The 18121-nt window shown below is 42.7% G+C and overlaps 1 protein-coding gene across 1 annotated transcript; it reads right to left on the reverse strand.

Annotated features, from left to right (window-relative positions):
* Window positions 1-4069: 4069 nt before the first annotated feature.
* Window positions 4070-11914, reverse strand: EIF3K (eukaryotic translation initiation factor 3 subunit K). The gene is made up of 8 exons (XM_069746574.1): window positions 11777-11914; window positions 10965-11063; window positions 9129-9249; window positions 8416-8490; window positions 8248-8314; window positions 5373-5450; window positions 4944-5069; window positions 4070-4179 (listed from the first exon to the last, which is right to left on the reverse strand). The coding sequence occupies exons 1-8, from the start codon at window positions 11833-11835 to the stop codon at window positions 4148-4150; spliced, it is 657 nt and encodes a 218-aa protein (XP_069602675.1). The 5' UTR covers window positions 11836-11914; the 3' UTR covers window positions 4070-4147.
* Between the last annotated feature and the right edge of the window lie 6207 nt (window positions 11915-18121).

Raw genomic sequence — 18121 nt, forward strand, 5'->3', positions numbered from 1 at the left:
AAAACCTCACAATTTGCAGATTTAGATTTTTTAAATATTTAGAAAACCTTGTAGTTTCCTTCACGCTTTATACATACTTACTACTTTGTGTTGGTATATCACATATAGTCCCAATAAAAAATTTTTTTTTGTAGGTGTAACATGAAAAATGTGGAAAACGCGCGTACACATACAGTATGTACATATACAAGCATACGTACAAAAAAAATACATATATTCAGCCATTTTCCTTTTTGTAATCTGAAAAATTTTAATGATGAAAATATTTTATATATAATTATATATATATTTTTTTTCATCTTTAACCCCCGGAGCTTTTTTCACTTTTGCGTTTTCGCTCCTTCTCAGAGCCATAACTTTTTTATTTTTCCATCAATATGGCCATATGAGGGCTTGTTTTTTGCAGGACAAGTTGTACTTGTGAACGACATCATTGGTTTTAACATATCGTGTCCTGGAAAACATGAAAAAAAATTCAAAGTGCGGTGAAATTGCAAAAAAAAAAAAAGTGCAATCCCACAGTTTTTTGGTTGGCTTTTTTGCTAGGTTCACTAAATGCTAAACCTGACCTACCATTTTGATTCTCCAGGTCATTACGAGTTCACAGACACCAAACATGGACAGGTTTTTTTTTTATCTTTTTTTTCATCAAAGTGGTGAAAAATAATTCCAAAACTTTGTTAAAAAAACTTGTGCCATTTTCCGAGACCTGTAGCCTCCAGGAGACCTCAGGTTGTCATGCTGACGCACCGATGCACCGCGATTACATGATGAGGGTCACCGATGTGCGCATTTCCGTCCCGATGTCCAGAGGCACAATTTAAATGCCGCTTTCAAGAGTTTGACAGCGGCATTTAACTGGTTAATAGCCGCGGGTGGATCGCGATTCCACCCGCGTCTATTATGGGCACATGTCAGCTGTTCAAAACAGCTGACATGTCCCCGGAAAGATGTGGTCTCACCGCCGGAGCTCACATCAAAGGGAGGGAGTCTGACATTGGTGTACTATTACGCCCGATGTCAGTAAGAGCTTAAGATTTTGAAAATTACAAAAAGGAAAATGCGCCGATGCAAATGTTTGGGCACCTTTGGAGATCTGTGTTGTCAGATAACTTTGACCAAGGTTTCAGACCTTAATTATCCTGTTAGGGTTATGGCTTCTTCACCACCGTTAGGAAAGGTCAGGTGATGCAAGTTTTTCCAGCTTTATAACAACCCAGTCTCCTCTAACCTTGTGCCAAAAACAGCAGCCATGGGTTCTTCTAAGCAGCTGACTAGCACTGTGAAAATGGTGGAGGCCCACAAAGCAGAAGGCAATAAGAAGATAGCACAAGGCGTTTTCAGGTTGTCCTTTCCTCAGTTGAAAATACAGTTAGGGCCAGAAATATTTGGACAGTGACACAATTTTCGCGAGTTGGGCTCTGCATGCCACCACATTGGATTTGAAATGAAACCTCTACAACAGAATTCAAGTGCAGATTGTAACGTTTAATTTGAAGGGTTGAACAAAAATATCTGATAGAAAATGTAGGAATTGTACACATTTCTTTACAAACACTCCACATTTTAGGAGGTCAAAAGTAATTGGACAAATAAACATAACCCAAACAAAATATTTTTATTTTCAATATTTTGTTGCAAATCCTTTGGAGGCAATCACTGCCTTAAGTCTGGAACCCATGGACATCACCAAACGCTGGGTTTCCTCCTTCTTAATGCTTTGCCAGGCCTTTACAGCCGCAGCCTTCAGGTCTTGCTTGTTTGTGGGTCTTTCCGTCTTAAGTCTGGATTTGAGCAAGTGAAATGCATGCTCAATTGGGTTTAGATCTGGAGATTGACTTGGCCATTGCAGAATGTTCCACTTTTTGGCACTCATGAACTCCTGGGTAGCTTTGGCTGTATGCTTGGGGTCATTGTCCATCTGTACTATGAAGCGCCGTCCAATCAACTTTGCAGCATTTGGCTGAATCTGGGCTGAAAGTATATCCCGGTACACTTCAGAATTCATCCCCCTACTCTTGTCTGCTCTTATGTCATCAATAAACACAAGTGACCCAGTGCCATTGAAAGCCATGCATGCCCATGCCATCACGTTGCCTCCACCATGTTTTACAGAGGATGTGGTGTGCCTTGGATCATGTGCCGTTCCCTTTCTTCTCCAAACTTTTGTCTTCCCATCATTCTGGTACAGGTTGATCTTTGTCTCATCTGTCCATAGAATACTTTTCCAGAACTGAGCTGGCTTCTTAAGGTGTTTTTCTGCACATTTAACTCTGGCCTGTCTATTTTTGGTATTGATGAATGGTTTGCATCTAGATGTGAACCCTTTGTATTTACTGTCATGGAGTCTTCTCTTTACTGCTGACTTAGAGACAGATACACCTACTTCACTGAGAGTGTTCTGGACTTCAGTTGATGTTGTGAACGGGTTCTTCTTCACCAAATTAAGTATGCGGCGATCATCCACCACTGTTGTCATCCGTGGACGCCCAGGCCTTTTTGAGTTCCCAAGCTCACCAGTCAATTCCTTTTTTCTCAGAATGTACCCAACTGTTGATTTTGCTACTCCAAGCATGTCTGCTATCTCTCTGATGGATTTTTTCTTTTTTTTCAGCCTCAGGATGTTCTGCTTCACCTCAATTGAGAGTTCCTTTGACCGCATGTTGTCTGCTCACAGCAACAGCTTCCAAATGCAAAACCACACACCTGGAATCCACCCCTGACCTTTTAACTACTTCATTGATTACAGGTTAACGAGGGAGACGCCTTCAGAGTTAATTGCAGCCCTTAGAGTCCATTGTCCAATTACTTTTGGTCCCTTGAAAAAGAGGACGCTATGCATTACAGAGCTATGATTCCTAAACCCTTTCTCCGATTTGGATGTGGAAACTATCATATTGCAGCTGGGAGTGTGCACTTTCAGCCCATATTACATATATAATTTTATTTCTGAACATGTTTTTGTAAACAGCTAAAATAACAAAACTTGTGTCACTGTCCAAATATTTCTGACCCTAACTGTATAATAAAGAAATGGCAGTTACCAGGAATAGTGGAGGTCAAAATAAGGTCTGGAAGACCAAGCAAAATTTCAGCGAGAGCTGCTCATAGGATTGCTAGAGAGGCAAATCCGAACACCCTCTTGACTGCAAAAGACCTTCAGAAAAATTTAGTAGACTCTGGAGTTGTGGTACATTGTTCTACTATTCAAAGACACCTATGGCCTTCATGGAAGAGTCATAAGAAGAATGCAAAAGAACACCTAAACAAGCCTGAATGCATTTTGGAAACAAGTCCTGTGGACCGAGAAGGTTAAAATAGAATTCTTTTGCCACAATGTTGAAAAGTTATGTGTGGAGAATAAAGGGAATAGAATTTCAAGAAAAGAACATCCCCCAACTATCAAGCATGGGGGTGGATCAACCATGATTTGGGGTTGTGTTGCAGCCAACGGCACGAGGAACATTTTACGGGTAGAGGGAAGAATGGATTCAATGAAATTTAATAAATTCTTGGTGCAAACATAACACCATCTGTAATTAAGCTGAAGTTGAAAAGAGGAAGAGGATGGCTTCTACAAATGGATAATGATCCTAAACACACGTCAACATCCACAATAGATGACCTCAAAAGGCGCAAGCTGAAGGTTTTACAACGGCCCTCACAGTCCCGTGATCTGAACATCATTGAAAATCTTTGGCCAGACTTCAATATAACAGAGGATGCAAGACGACCCAGGAGTCACACAGATCTGGAAGAAGAATAGATGAAAATCCCTTAAACAAAAATTGAAAGACTATTGTCTGGCTACAAAAAGCATTTACAAGCTGTGATACTTTCAAAAGGGGGTGCTGCCCAAACTTTTGCATCGGCCCATTTTCCTTATTGTAATTTAAAAAATTTAAAAGATGGATATATATATATTATATATATATAATGCATAAAATACAACAACAGTAATTTAGGCCAAGGGTGCCCAAACTTTGTGTGTGTACACTCTCAAACTGAACCTTGAAACCTTGCTTTTAGCTTATGTGTCCTGTGACACACAGAAGATTATGACAAGCGATTAATTCACCGCATTTATTCAATGGATGTAACACTCGGACTGTACATAAAATAAAGTTTATTTTCTTCAATTAGAAAATCACTGAGAAGATTGCATGATTCCGGAGACACCTGTGGATAAAAAGAGAAGAAAATAATAAGCCTCACATACACACACTTAACTTTTTATATCTAAACATACAATATTATTTCTATACACTATCGATGTGACTAGAATCTCACAGTCTACATATCTAAATATTGTACATAGATGTCTTCCACCCTTGGTGGGTTTGGGAATTTAATAAGATTTTACAGCTGAAAAAGACAAAAACTGGCTCTAAAGTAGGAGCAGTAAAATGCACATTTAAAGTGTGACCGTCGTTAAAATTTTAATTTTAAAAATAAATAGTACTCATGAAAATAAGCAACTTTGTAATATATCTGATCAGAGAAATCTGCTTCTTTCTCCTCCTGTTCTGATCTTTCACTTTCATGAATTGAGAATACTGAAAGTGAAATCTCATTCCAGAAGAAGAAAGAAGCAGATTTCTCTGATCAGATACATTACAAAGTTGCTTATCATCATGTGTATTATTGATTTCTGAAATAAAAATTAACTTGATGGTTACACTTTAAGTATCATTTGTTTAATTATCTCCCCTTTTAACCATGGGCGATACGCGCGGGGTATCGAAACTGACCCAAAATCCATAACAAATCTGCACGTAAATCATGCAGATTTTTTTTTTGACAATTGGTCAGGGGGTGTATTTTATTAGGTTGATTTACTATAATGATGCAGAGTGGAAAAAAAAAAAAAAAAAAAAGGGGGGAGCGGTCTGTCATAGTCAATGAGATTGGAGCTTTCGTTCTCCCAGTTACTTATAACTTACTGTCAAAATCGATCTTCTCCACAATATTTTTGGGTTTGATGTTCTCTTCCTGGTTACAGATGAAGATCTTGCCGTTTTCGGCTTCCGTCCAGCCATATTTGCTCATCCAGACTCTGAGTTGGGGTTCTGGGAGAGAAGTAATAATGAACATGTAATCCCCACCGGCAGAGGGGTGTAAAGATCTACACAAACCCCTTATAGCAATACCTTAAAGGGGTTGTAAGAGACAGCAGCCATCACCGATCACAGGCCGTGTCTGGTATTACAGCTCAGCCCTACGACGGTGAACAGAGCGGAGCTGCAATTCTAGATACAATGCCAACCTCATACAACCTCTCCAATAGAGAAGGTCAGAAGGCATCACGTGGATGTAGATGGGCGACACATGCGCCGCCATATGCAGCATTCATCTCCCTTCCTGCCACGTACCTGACAAATCTCCGAGCATCTCAGCCAAAAGCCACCGGTCAATGTGCTGGTAGGTGATCCCCACAACATGGCAGATAACTATCGGAAACAGAACGAGAAGCTTAGAATAGGACGTGACTGGATTCATATTTTAGCAGAGAGAAGTCCCTGAATTATTATCAGGGGTCCAACTTGGGGGTGACTGTAGTATAACTAGCATTTTGTTTGCTCAAATTATTTCCAAAATTATGTTATGAACAACATTTCTTGATGGTTCGTGCAGAGATGATAAAGTGGTATTCCAACCGCAGCAAGTGATGAGCCAAGATAAATAATAATAATAAAAAATAAAAATCGCACCGATATTGATCCAGAGAAGTGTCATGAGAGTGCAATGTGATTTTTGTGAACTAGCATCCGTATGCAATGCGTTTTTAACATCAGCCTTTACACACTGTCATTATCCATGTCATTTACAGATAGTTTTTAAACTAATATATCAATCTTATATGCAGACATAGATAGATGGATAGATTAGAGGTCGGTGAGATATATAATCAGTGCTTTGCGTGTGTCGTTCTCTGTACTTGTATTTTGCTAATAAATTAATTTAAAAAATGGTGTGGGGTCCCCATTATTTTTAATAATCAGCTAAGGGAAAGCAGATGGCTGTGAGCTGATCTTATTAGTCTGGGAAGGGGCCAATATCCATGGAGCGTCATTAATATCAGCCACCAGCTGTCTGCTTAGCCTTTACTGGTTATTAAAAAAGGGGGACCAAAAAAAAAAAAAAATTACCGGGCTCCCCGCTTTTTTTTTTTTTTTTTTTTTTAACAACCAGCAAAGGCTGATATAAATAGGCTGTAAAGCTCCATGTATATTGGCCCCTTCCCAGACTAATAAGGCCAACCCTCAGCCGCACCAGAAATGGCGCATCCATTAGATGCTCCAATTCCGGCGCTTAGCTTCGGTTCTTCCAGATTTCCCTGGTGCGGTGGCAATCAGGGTAATGATTTTGGGGTTGATGTGCAGCGTGAGAACCAGCAGTAAGCTCTTACACTGTGAGTGGCGACGTCAGTAAGGTTTCTGCAGGGCAGCGGCTGTGAACTACAGGAAACTTACTGACGTCACGGGTTCTCGAGTGCCACAACGTGAGAACTGGCAGTGACTGCAGCTCCAGTCTATGGAGCTATGTTCCTTGAAAGGGGAATCTATACACTGGACGAAAAAGACAAGGATCATCGTGGGACCTACATATGGACTTCAGCGGACCGCTGTGGATTACTTTTTTTTGGTAATAAATAGGTAAAACAGGGTTTTTGTCGGAAACAAATGTAGATTTATACAAATAAAGGACATTTCTGTGTGTGTTTTTATTTATTTTAACTACGGGGTTAGTAATGGAGGTGTCTGATAGATGCCTCTCCATTACGAGCCCCTGGTCTTGATGTCGGCGAACATTACACAACTGACATCAAACCCAAAGCCATTACCCCGGTTGCCACTGCATCAGGGCAATTGGAAATGGCCGTAGCCAAGTGCCAGAATTGGCGGATCGAATGGATGCACCATTTCTGATGCAGTTGAGGGATGCTCTTATTAGTCTGGGAAGGGGACAATATCCATAACCTCTCCCAGTCCATTAAGATCAGCCCGCAGCTGTCTGTTTAGCCTTTGCTGGTTATTAAAAACAGGGGGGACCACACGTCTTTTTTTTTTTTTAGGTCCCCCTTTTAATAACTAGTAAAGGCTTACCAGACAGCTGTGAGCTGTTATTAATAGTCTGGGAAGCTCCATGGTTTTTGGCCCCTTCCCAGACTAATAAGACCAGCTCACAGCTGTCTGCTTTGCCTCAGCTAGTTATTAAAAATAAGGGGGATCCAACGCCATATTTTGTATTAATTTATTAAACACAAGCAAAGAAAACTACAAAAGCACAGCACTGATTATATATCTTTTCTAGCTATTCTTTTCTGACGGTTCGGGCTGTGAATTTACTGTACTTGGCTGACGAAATGTCAGCTTTCTTTTGAGAGATGTGTGTAAAAATTGGACAGGATAGATTTTTTTCTCGCACCCATTGACGAGTCTTGTCCGACATATGCGGCGACTCGCAGCGTGCTACAATCTTTTCTTCAGCCCGATCTGAGCAGAGAAGAAACTCGCAGACGAGCACTGACTCATTGAATAACATTGCAATGCAATTTTTATTTTTACTGGATTGCACTCGACTGATTTACACAAAGAAGAGAACGAGCCCTTAATCTTTGCATCAACCCAAAAAACCATAGGGACTTGTAGTTTCTACACCTCTCAGGGTGTGTATATCTCAGTGTTTAATGGGAACCTGATACAAGGGCAGTCTCTGAGCAATTACCTGGATGCAATAGTAAGGCAAGGTGCTTCAACTACCTAGGTCCCTAGACTTACTGTTACATCAGGGTGCAGGAAAGGGTTATTTTACCTGTCACGGGCATATCAGAAGGTGTCCCTGATAGTGGTCTATGCCCTCCAGAGTGAGAAATCTTTGCATCCCTGATTCCACCTTCAGAACTTTACATTTTTGGGAATAGGAGCAACGAGGCTTCTGCATCGCATCGCTCTGAATCACCAGATGTTCAATTGTGAACCTTCCCTTTAAATGATACAATTCTGTCACCGCCATAGGGGGGCGCTCTCTGAAGTGTTTTTACAGCCTCCATTGAATTCAATAAGCCGCCTTCAGTGAGTGGGTCGTGGAGGAGGTGGCAGCCAACAGAATTTTATCATTTACCTCTAGTAGAGTAGAGAATGTGTGTCTTGGGGACAGAAACGAAGCTCAAACTCCCCCGATGATATAGGATATTGATCAGTACAGATTGTTGTACCCATTTAAATACCTTTTAACAATACTTACATTTTCTAACAGAGTCCTCAAACCCAGCGATGCCATCAAGAAGATCGAGATTCTCGTCCAGCGCTTGCTGCGGAGACGCCACAGAAAGGAAAAAGAAAGCATCAGAGGAGAGATAAACCCGAAGACATTCACACCTGACCAATGATTTATAGGAAGGGGGACACTTACCCAAAATGCCTGGAAGTGGCAGGTCTCTAGCAGATCCCCCAGATACAGGATCTGTCTGATTGGACGCTCTTCTTGCTGAGAGTCGATATATTAAAGAAAAAGTGCAAATGGCAGAAAAGACGGTGCCACATGGCAATTCCAAACTCATAACCTATCGATAAGACACGTGAGAAGTTGATCGCCAGGGGTCCTACCGATCACAAGAACGGGGGGATCCGGTGTCTCCCGCTTGAATGGAGCTGCGGGCACTCGTACAGGCTGCAAGGACTATGGGACTGACGGAGAAAGCGGATTACAGGGCTCGACAACGACCGAAGAGGCAGCGCTTCAAGCAAACGTAAGCCCTGATCTTGTGATCGGTGGATATGAAGCGATCAGACGCTCATCACCTATCTGGTAACTGATGGACTGGCCCTTTAAGGGCTAGGTGCTATCCGATCATGCTTGGGTACTAGCCGAATGTCTTTGGCGGGCTCAAAAAATAAGTTTGAGTCCCCGCGGCTGCATGTCTCGCAGCAACACTTGCAAGGATTGCCTAACAAACAGGCAATCCATGCATGTGTTGTGCCTGTTGAACAGCCGCGAGACATCCAGGCACGGCACTTGGTTAGGACCTGAGCATGCTCAGATAACACCATATCCGAGCACGATCCCTCATCACTAGTGTTGAGCACGCGGTCGCGTACTCCGTCCAGAGGCTCCAGGAAGGATACATGGGTCTGGTCAATCATACATTTGCACAGGGTGAAGTCTGTGTGCGGGAGGTTGGTCAGAGCTTTGAGCAGGATCTGAGTGGTGACTGTAGTCTGGAAAAAAGCTGGATTGAACTGATAGCTGCAAATTAAAAGAAATTAAAAAAAAGTTAGACCAGAAAGAGGTAAATTAAACGGACAATTAAGGGTCGGTCCACTACGCTGACAACTGCTTCTCAATTATCTGCCTTCATATAAACATCCAGTACTCCCCTCCGGTGCAGACGCCGTTCCAGCAATGTTGGCCCCTTGGTCTCCTGTGACACTTTTATGTCATATGAGCCCTGCAGCCAATCAGTTCCTGCGGAGGAAACGAACATCTGGAGGAAGTGAGAGCAGCAGCAGCAGTTTTCCAAGGGAGACCCGGAACCAGCCCCGGAGGGGAGTATAGGAGGATTTTATTTTTACATTTGGGGATACAGAAATTGAGAAGGAGTCGTCCGAGTAGTGGACAACCCCTTTAAGCAATTTTGAGTGTGAGGGGAGTCACTCTGCGGAGCACCGATCACATTCACTTCAACAGGAGCCGAGCTAAAGTCACTGAGAACGGCCTCTGCACAGTGCAATGTCCGGTCCTGCTGATCAGTGTCCTCCAGAAATGAATAAAATGGAAGAAAAACTATTTTTTTTACATCATTGCAGTCTATGGAAGAAGATGTTTGCATCCATTTTTCTTTTCCCCAGAAAACTAGTCACGTGAGCTCCTGAAAAACATGGTGTGAAACAAGGAGGAAACAACTTCCCATTAATAGGGTGGGTGTGTGTGTGTTTGTTTGAGATAGATAGATATATAGATAGATAGATAAATAGATAGATAGATAAATAGATAGATAGATAAATAGATAGATAGATTGATTGATATATAATAGATATATAATAGATAGATAGATAAATAGATAGATAAATAGATAGATAGATAAATAGATAGATAGATAAATAGATAGATAGATAAATAGATAGATAGATTGATTGATATATAATAGATATATAATAGATAGATAGATAAATAGATAGATAAATAGATAGATAGATAGATAGATATGGGATAGATAGATAGATGATAGATAGATAGATAAATAGATAGATAGATAGATAGATAGATATGGGATAGATAGATAGATTCATCCAGAAATAAGAGAAGATTGTCCTCTGTTTTTACATCAGCAGATACTACAAATCTAGAAGAAATAAAATACAGTTTCCTTTGTAAAAGAATTGTAACGTATCCATGAAAATCGGATGCGATACAGTTGAGTTTGGATTTTTTTTGTGTGCGCCCGCAGCGAATCTCATAGTAGGACACAAGAAGGAAACTAGTGAATATTGCAATTTTTTCAGTCTATTAACAAAAAAATTAAAAAAATTAAACTGCTCATCTCAACACCCCAAATTAATTACCTTGGTCAGTTTTTACACAGATCGGTCATGTGAATTTGGCTTTATGCAGATTAGTAGTGATGAGAGAACGTGCTTTGGTGAGGTGTTATCTGAGCATGCTTGGCTGCTAACCGAGTGTCTTCGGCGTGCTTGAATACTATGTTCGAGTCCCCGCGGCTGCATGTCTCATGGCTGTTAAGACAGCCACAACACATGCTGGGATTGACTAACAAACAGGCTATACCTGCATGTGTTGTTCCTGTCTAACAGCCACGAGACATGCAGCCGCGGGGACTCAAACATATTATTCAGGCACGCTGAAGACACTCAGTCAGCACCCGAGCATGCTCAGATAACACCTCATTCATGGACGCCAGCTCAGCACTAGTGATTAGCTTGTGACACGCAGAGGACACTCACAGTTTCAGTACAGCCAGATTTGCTTCCAGGTCGTAGGCGTTCTCCTTAGCCTGGGTCTCCACGTAACGCTCTAAAGTGGCCAAATTTTCAGGATTGTACCTGGGGGGGGGGAAAAAATAAAATAAATAAAAATCTTCTTGTAAAGTAATTTGTTCTCTTTTTGCCCGGAGGAACGATAGAGGGTAGATAGGAGAACGTTCCTCTCCTGGAGAACTTCACAGTACATAATTTTTATGTCTATTTGTTAAAAATCAGCGCCCCATCCCACCGCTCCAATACCAAAAAGCGACTGCAGACAATAATCCTCCTGCTGCCGCTGATTATAGCATCGTGTCTGATCGCAGGGACCCCATCGATCACTAAAACGGGGGTCTTGAACCCTGGTTCCTGTATGTAGCGGTGGTCACGTCTCCTAAATAGGGGCAGGAGACCCTTGTACACTATAGGGATCAGTGAAGCCCCCCGTCATCATCCTATATCCTGTGCATAGGGGACATCTCCTTTACGATCTAACTTCTTGGTAACTTTCCATGGATCCTGCGGTCTCCATAGTTTATGATCTATTATGTCAAGAAAACACCGGTCACTTCCAATAACTCTTGTGCATTTCGCTGTCAGGAACTCTGCCTGCTGTCAGTGAATGGGAAGCACTAACTATTTCCATTCACTGCCAGCAAAGAACGGAAACACAAGGTGCCATTACTTAGTGATCACTAATATACCGTGCTGTGGCAGATAACAGAGAGTAATAGCATCCGGCATCACTAGGTGTCCATGCTCTACCCAAAATACCACACAGCCCCGGTAATCACCTGTCGATTCCCCGCAGTAGTTTCCCCACATTTGCTCTCATCTGCTCAAACGAGGCCATGTTGCTTTTACAGAGAGAAGGGAGGAGGAGAGAAAGACCGGATGCGGAACCGGGCTCTCACTTCCTGTTTCCACCCGGCTCTCTTTCCGTGTAACTCTTCCGCCCTCACTGTAGTCACGTGATGTGTATCAGGCAGGGCTGGCACTGTGTCTACGCATGCGCAGAATATATATATTTTTTCTTTTTTAGTCATGCGCTTCCTTGTCTACGCATGCGCAGAATATTTCTCTTTTTTTTTTCTTTTGTATTCATGTGCCCCCTTATTCGGGGAAGAGGAGGTTGTGGCAGGCAAAAGTCTACACACCCCTTGTGCTATGATAGGTAGAGTTCCCCCATAATAAAGTGAGTGATGAAGTGGTGGAGCAGGAGTTTTTGAGATCACTAAAAAGTCACCCCCTTGGCGCTGTAGACAATTTCAGGCCTTTTTATTTTTTAATTCTGCCATTTGACCTTAAATTTTCCATGCACATAGTCATAGGGGGGCGCTTTGTTTTTATTTTTTTTTGCAGAGCTGGTGTTATAAACCCTCCTGAAAACATAAACATGTTAGTAAATGGTTAAACGCTTGTGAAATCGAACAACTGGGCGACGTTTGGGTGCGTGCGCATAACATCTAATGGACATCTCGTTAACTGGTGATTTTTTACCCTGAAGCGTCTTTTTTAGGTATCTTTTTGGTTCTTTTTTTTGCATCATCTTTGCTGCAGGGCTTTTATTGACCGTTTTTATATAGAGTGATGAGCGTCATACGAGCAAAATCCACCTGAAGAACGGTCAGGTCATTTCTATTAACCACTAAAGTGGTCAAAATCCTGAACATGTGCGCAACAAGTTGTTTTCACGTAGAAATTAGTGATGAGCGTGCTCAGATAAGGTACAAGTGCTTCTCACTAAATTAGAATATCGTCCAAAAGTGAATTTATTTCAGTTCTTCAAAACAAACAGTGAAACTCATATATTTTATAGAGTCATTACACACAGTGATCTATTTCAAGTGTTTATTTCTGTTAATGTTGATGATTATGGTTTACAGCCAATGAAAACCCAAAAGTCATTATCTCAGTAAATTAGAATACTTTATAACATCAGCATGAAAAAATTATTTTAAAAGCCGAAATGTTGGCTTACTGAAATGTATGTTTAGTAAATGCACTCAATACTTGGTCGGGGCTCCTTTTGCATCAATTACTGCATCGCTGCGGCGTGGCATGGAGGCGATCAGCCTGTGGCACTGCTGAGGGGTTATGGAAGCCCAGGTTGCTTTGATAGTAGCCTTCAGCTCGTCTGCATTGTTGGGGCTGGTGTCTCTCATCTTCCTCTTGACAATACCCCATAGATTATGGGATTAAGGTCAGGTGAGTTTGCAGCGCCCCAGAGACCTGGTCGTTGCAGTATGACACTGCCACTAAGGGGAGTGATGGTACGTCTGATGGCACTGTAGGAATTCTACTGACCAGGTATCACCAGCACACATTGCACTTCACACTCCGGCCACTAGGGGGAGCAAAAGGCTTTATTTATTGGGCCCCTCCTCACACTGGTAAAACTAGGGGTTGGCTAGAAAGTTAGTCAGAAGCTGACTGGGCTAGATTCAGGCAACATCCCGTGGCAGGGGGTGTTGCAGGGAGAAGACACAGGGGGTCCCTGTCAGGCGTGGGAACCTGGCAGGCACCAAGCGACCAGAACAGAACGTTACGGAACCGCGCCTGCACACCTTGCGGCGGTATCCTAAGAAAGAGACACGAAGCGAAGGATATTGTGAGACAGTGAGAAACGAGATCAAGCACAAAGGAGAGCCAGTAGGAGTCGTGCCGTGAGACCGAGGCAACATCCTACTGAGGCGCGTAGCCTGTGGCCGGAACACTGAGGGAGTAACTGACTCTACGCTTTACTTCAAACTCCGCAGGACAGTTAATTATAGGTTGGCTGTCTCACCTAAACACCTACGAAGACATAGGGGGCAACAGTGGGAGAGGGGCGTCTCTAGGGTCCCGGAAGACCTCCAGGCCTTCCCATCATACAGGTGCGTCCTAGCCAAAACATACTGGGGGACGTTAGAAACTAGTAACATCTGGAACACATTAGAAAGAACGAACGAACGAGAACAGAAGTTGTGAGGACTATTCCGAATGCTCAGCAGGGTAGGACTACAACACACAGGCGCTAGTGGTAGGCAACGATTTCCACCTGCAAAGGGAACTCTGGATGTGCCCATCGGACCGGCCGGTCTCAGATAGCCCTGTTAACTGTGCTCTGGATTGTGGATCCTGAAGTCTACAGTAAAGAGGTAAAGAGACTGCAACCCTGTGTCCTCGTTATTGCCTGCACCTCACACCATCACCATCCACCTTACTGGGAAGCCCTGGGGACATACTCCACCTGTGGGAAGGTATACCATCCAGCTGCCATTCCATCACCCCAGCGGACCCCACAGCAGCGTCGGTCACCCTGACCGAACACCACAGGTGGCGTCATGAAACCTTGACAGACTCTTATCCCCTTTTATTGGACGCCCCTTAGCAGGGTCGTGGACCGGGTCTAGCCACCGTGACAGCCTCAGAACCGAACCAGAGAGGCCCGGTACCGAGAACTCGTGGCCCTGTGTCTGGGGGCACTCCAAGTTTGCTGCCAATCAAGCACAGTGATACTGTTGTTTGTAAACCAGGTATTGGTACTTTTGGCAGTGTGGACAGGTGCCAAGTCCTGCTGAAGAACGAAATTTCCATCTCCATAAAGCTTGTCGGCAGAGGGAAGCATGAAGTGCTCTACAATGTCCTGTAGACCAGGGGTCCCCAACTCCAGTCCTCAAGGCCCACCAACAGGTCATGTTTTCAGGATTTCCTTTGCATTGCACAGGTGATGCAATTATTACCTGGGCAAGACTAAGGAAATCCTGAAAACATGACATGTTGGTGGGCCTTGAGGACTGGAGTTGGGGACCCCTGCTGTAGACGGCTGCGCTGACTTTGGTCTTGATAAAACACATTGGACCTACACCAGCAGATGACATGGCTCCCCAAACCATCACCGATTGTGGAGACTTCACACTAGACCTCCAGCAGCTTGGATTGTGGCCTCCACTCCTCCAGACCTTGATTTCCAAATGAAATGCAAAATTTACTTTCATCTGAAAACAACACCTTGGACCACTGACAACAGTCCAGTTCTTTTTCTCCTTGGCCCAGGTAAGACGCTTCTGGCGTGGTCTATTGGTCATGAGTGGCTTCACACAAGGAATGTGACACTTGTAGCCCATGTCCTGGACACGTCTGTGTGTGGCGGCTCTTGATGCAATGACTCCAGCAGCAGTCCACTCCTTGTGAAACTCCACCATGTTATTGAATGGCCTTTTCTTAACAATCCTTTCAAGGCTGCGGTTATCCCGGTTGCTTGTGCATCTTTTTCTACCACACTTTTTCCTTCCACTTTCCATTAATATGCTTGGATACAGCACACTGTGAACAGCCGGCTTCTTTAGCAATGACCTTTTGTGGCTTACCTCCTTGTAGAGTGTGTCAATGACTGCCTTCGGGACATCTGTCAAGTCAGCAGTCTTCCCCATGATTGTGGAGCTACTGAAACAGACTAAGGAACCTTTTTAAAAGCTTAGGAAGCCTTTACAGTTGATTTTTGTTAATTATTCCAATTTACTGAGATAATGACTTTTGGGTTTTCATTGGCTCTAAGCCATAATCATCAACATTAACAGAAATAAACATGTGAAATAGATCACTCTGTAATTATTCTATATAATATACATTTAAGTCAGAGACACTACTGTAAGCAGTGAATTACCTGTATCCATGATGTGAAAAAGATGTATGGTCCATGACTGCACCTCACATGCAGGGATTGCCTGCGAGACATGCAGCCACGGCGACTCAAACATAGTATTCGAACACGCAAAGATACTCTAATAGCACTCGAGCATGCTCAGATAACACCTAATCTGAGCACACTCGCTCGCTCATCACTAATAAAAATGCACGTGTCCATTCTTGTCAGCAGTTATTAAAGAAGTTGTCTGAGACTTACTTAGGAGTGCGACACCCAGCACCCCTGCCAATCAGCTGTTCCAAGTGCTGGCAGCAATCGATGCAATGCAGTTGGTGGAGCTATGCAGTGGAGCTGAGCACTTCTGGCCAGCGCAGGGAACAGCTGATTAGCCAGGTATAGCACCCCCACCAGATATTGGATAGGTCATCGTTATTAAAAACCTGGCCAACCCCTTAGGCTATGTTCACACTCTGCAGATTCCACTGAGGATTTTTCCGCAGCAGAATTGCAAAATCCGCAGTGAAAACCCATCGCGGTTTTTACTGCGGATTTATCGCGGTTTTTACTGCGTTTTCTTCTGCGGATTTTCATCTGCAGTTTTCTATTGGAGCAGGTGAAAATCCGCAGAAAAGAAGTGACATGCTGCGGAATGTAATCCGCAGCGTTTCCGCGCGGATTTTTCTGCAGCATGTGCACAGCGTTTTTTGTTTCCCATAGGTTTACATTGAAATGTAAACTCATGGGAAACTGCTGCGGATCTGCAGCGGTCAAATCCGCTGCGGATCCGCAGCAAAATCCGCAAAGTGTGAATATAGCCTTAGCGTTTTTTCAGGCGCTGGATTCGACCCATTTTAGACCCCTTGCAGAGGGAAAGCCGTCTCAGCTAACAGCATGGGACAACACATAGTTTGGGCTAGCGGTCTAAACTGTCAATCATCAGGAGAGCAAGAAGCTGGGAGGCAGGGGAGCGGTGCGCTGCAGCAGATAAGACAACCCCTTTATTTTTTGTTAGGGGAATGACAAAAAATGGCAATTCTTTTTTATTGCTTTTTTTTTTTTTTTACAGCACTATACGATAACTTTAGACAAGCACGTTTTTCACAATACCACATTTATTTATTTTTATCCATCTTGAGCTTCGTTTGCATAACACTGACATACTTTTTATTCCCAATGATGGAGCCGTGCGAGGCGTTAGTTATTTGCAGTACCAGTAGTGTTTTTTTTTAATCAAATTGTATTTTCATTAGGGTTTGGGGGTAAAGACAAAATAACTCCACAATATCTTCATTTTCAAGGTTTACTACATTGGAAATTTATTGTTGGAAAAATTATCTCCAGAGGTACAGTATCTGGAAGAAAAAAAAATAGTATTTTATTCTTATCTTGCAGCAAGAGGACAAGGCATTGGTCATGATCATTGTCTAACTTACTGTACATCACCGGACTTTTTATACTCTGAGAATACAATAGAGTCACTACCGTAAAGCCATGTACCGTAAAATCCTGAGTGACGACCTCCTTCCCTCCGCCAGGACATCCAAGGCAACAAAGGAGAGGCTAAAAAAGAAGCACATTAAGGTCATGGAGTGGCCTAACCAGTCTCCAGACCTTAATCCCATAGAAAACTTATGGAGGGAGTTGAAGCTGGGTGTTGCCAAGCGACAGCCTCAAAATCTTAATGATTTAGAGATGATCTGCAAAGAGGAGTGGAGCAAAATTCCTCCTGACATGTGCGCAAACCTCATCATCAACTGCAAACAACATCTGACTGCTGTGCTTGCCAACAAGGGTTTTGCCACCAAGTATTAAGTCTTCTTTGACAGAGGGATGAAATACTTATTTCTCACTTCAAAATGCAAATAAAAATGTATATAATTTATACAACGTAATTTTCTGGATTTTTACTTTTGATATTCTATCAAGGTATTTTCATTTTTGCATTTTCGTTTTTTGCTCCCCTTCTTCTCAGAGACTTGTTTTTTTGGCTTGTTTTTTGCTGGACGAGTTGTACGTTTGAATGACACCATTGGTTTTACCATGTCGTGTACTAGAACACAGGAAAAAAAAAAGATTAAAGTGTGGTGAAATAGCAAAAAAAGTGCAATCCCACACTTGTTTTTGTTTGGCTTTTTTACTAGGTTCACTAAATGCTAAAACTGGCCTGCCATTGTGATTCTCCAGGTCATTACGAGTTTATAGACACCAAATATGTCTAGGTTTTTGGTTTTTTTAAGTGGTGAAAATAAAAAAATTAAAAAAATGCGTCATTTTCCGAGACCCATAGCGTCTCCATTTTTGATGATCTTGGGCGCTGAGCTGATGTTTTTTATTATACCATTTTGGTGCAGATAGGATCTTTTGATCGCCAGGTATTGCATTTTAATGCAATGTCAAGGCAACCAAAAAAACGTAATTCTGGCGTTTCGACTTTTTGTCTCTACGCCATTTAGCGATCAGGGTAATACAGTTGCAGCCAAAAGTATTGACACCCCTGCAATTCTGTCAG

Source organism: Ranitomeya imitator, chromosome 2 (assembly GCF_032444005.1).
Source record: "Ranitomeya imitator isolate aRanImi1 chromosome 2, aRanImi1.pri, whole genome shotgun sequence".
Classification (NCBI taxonomy): Eukaryota; Metazoa; Chordata; class Amphibia; order Anura; family Dendrobatidae; genus Ranitomeya; species Ranitomeya imitator.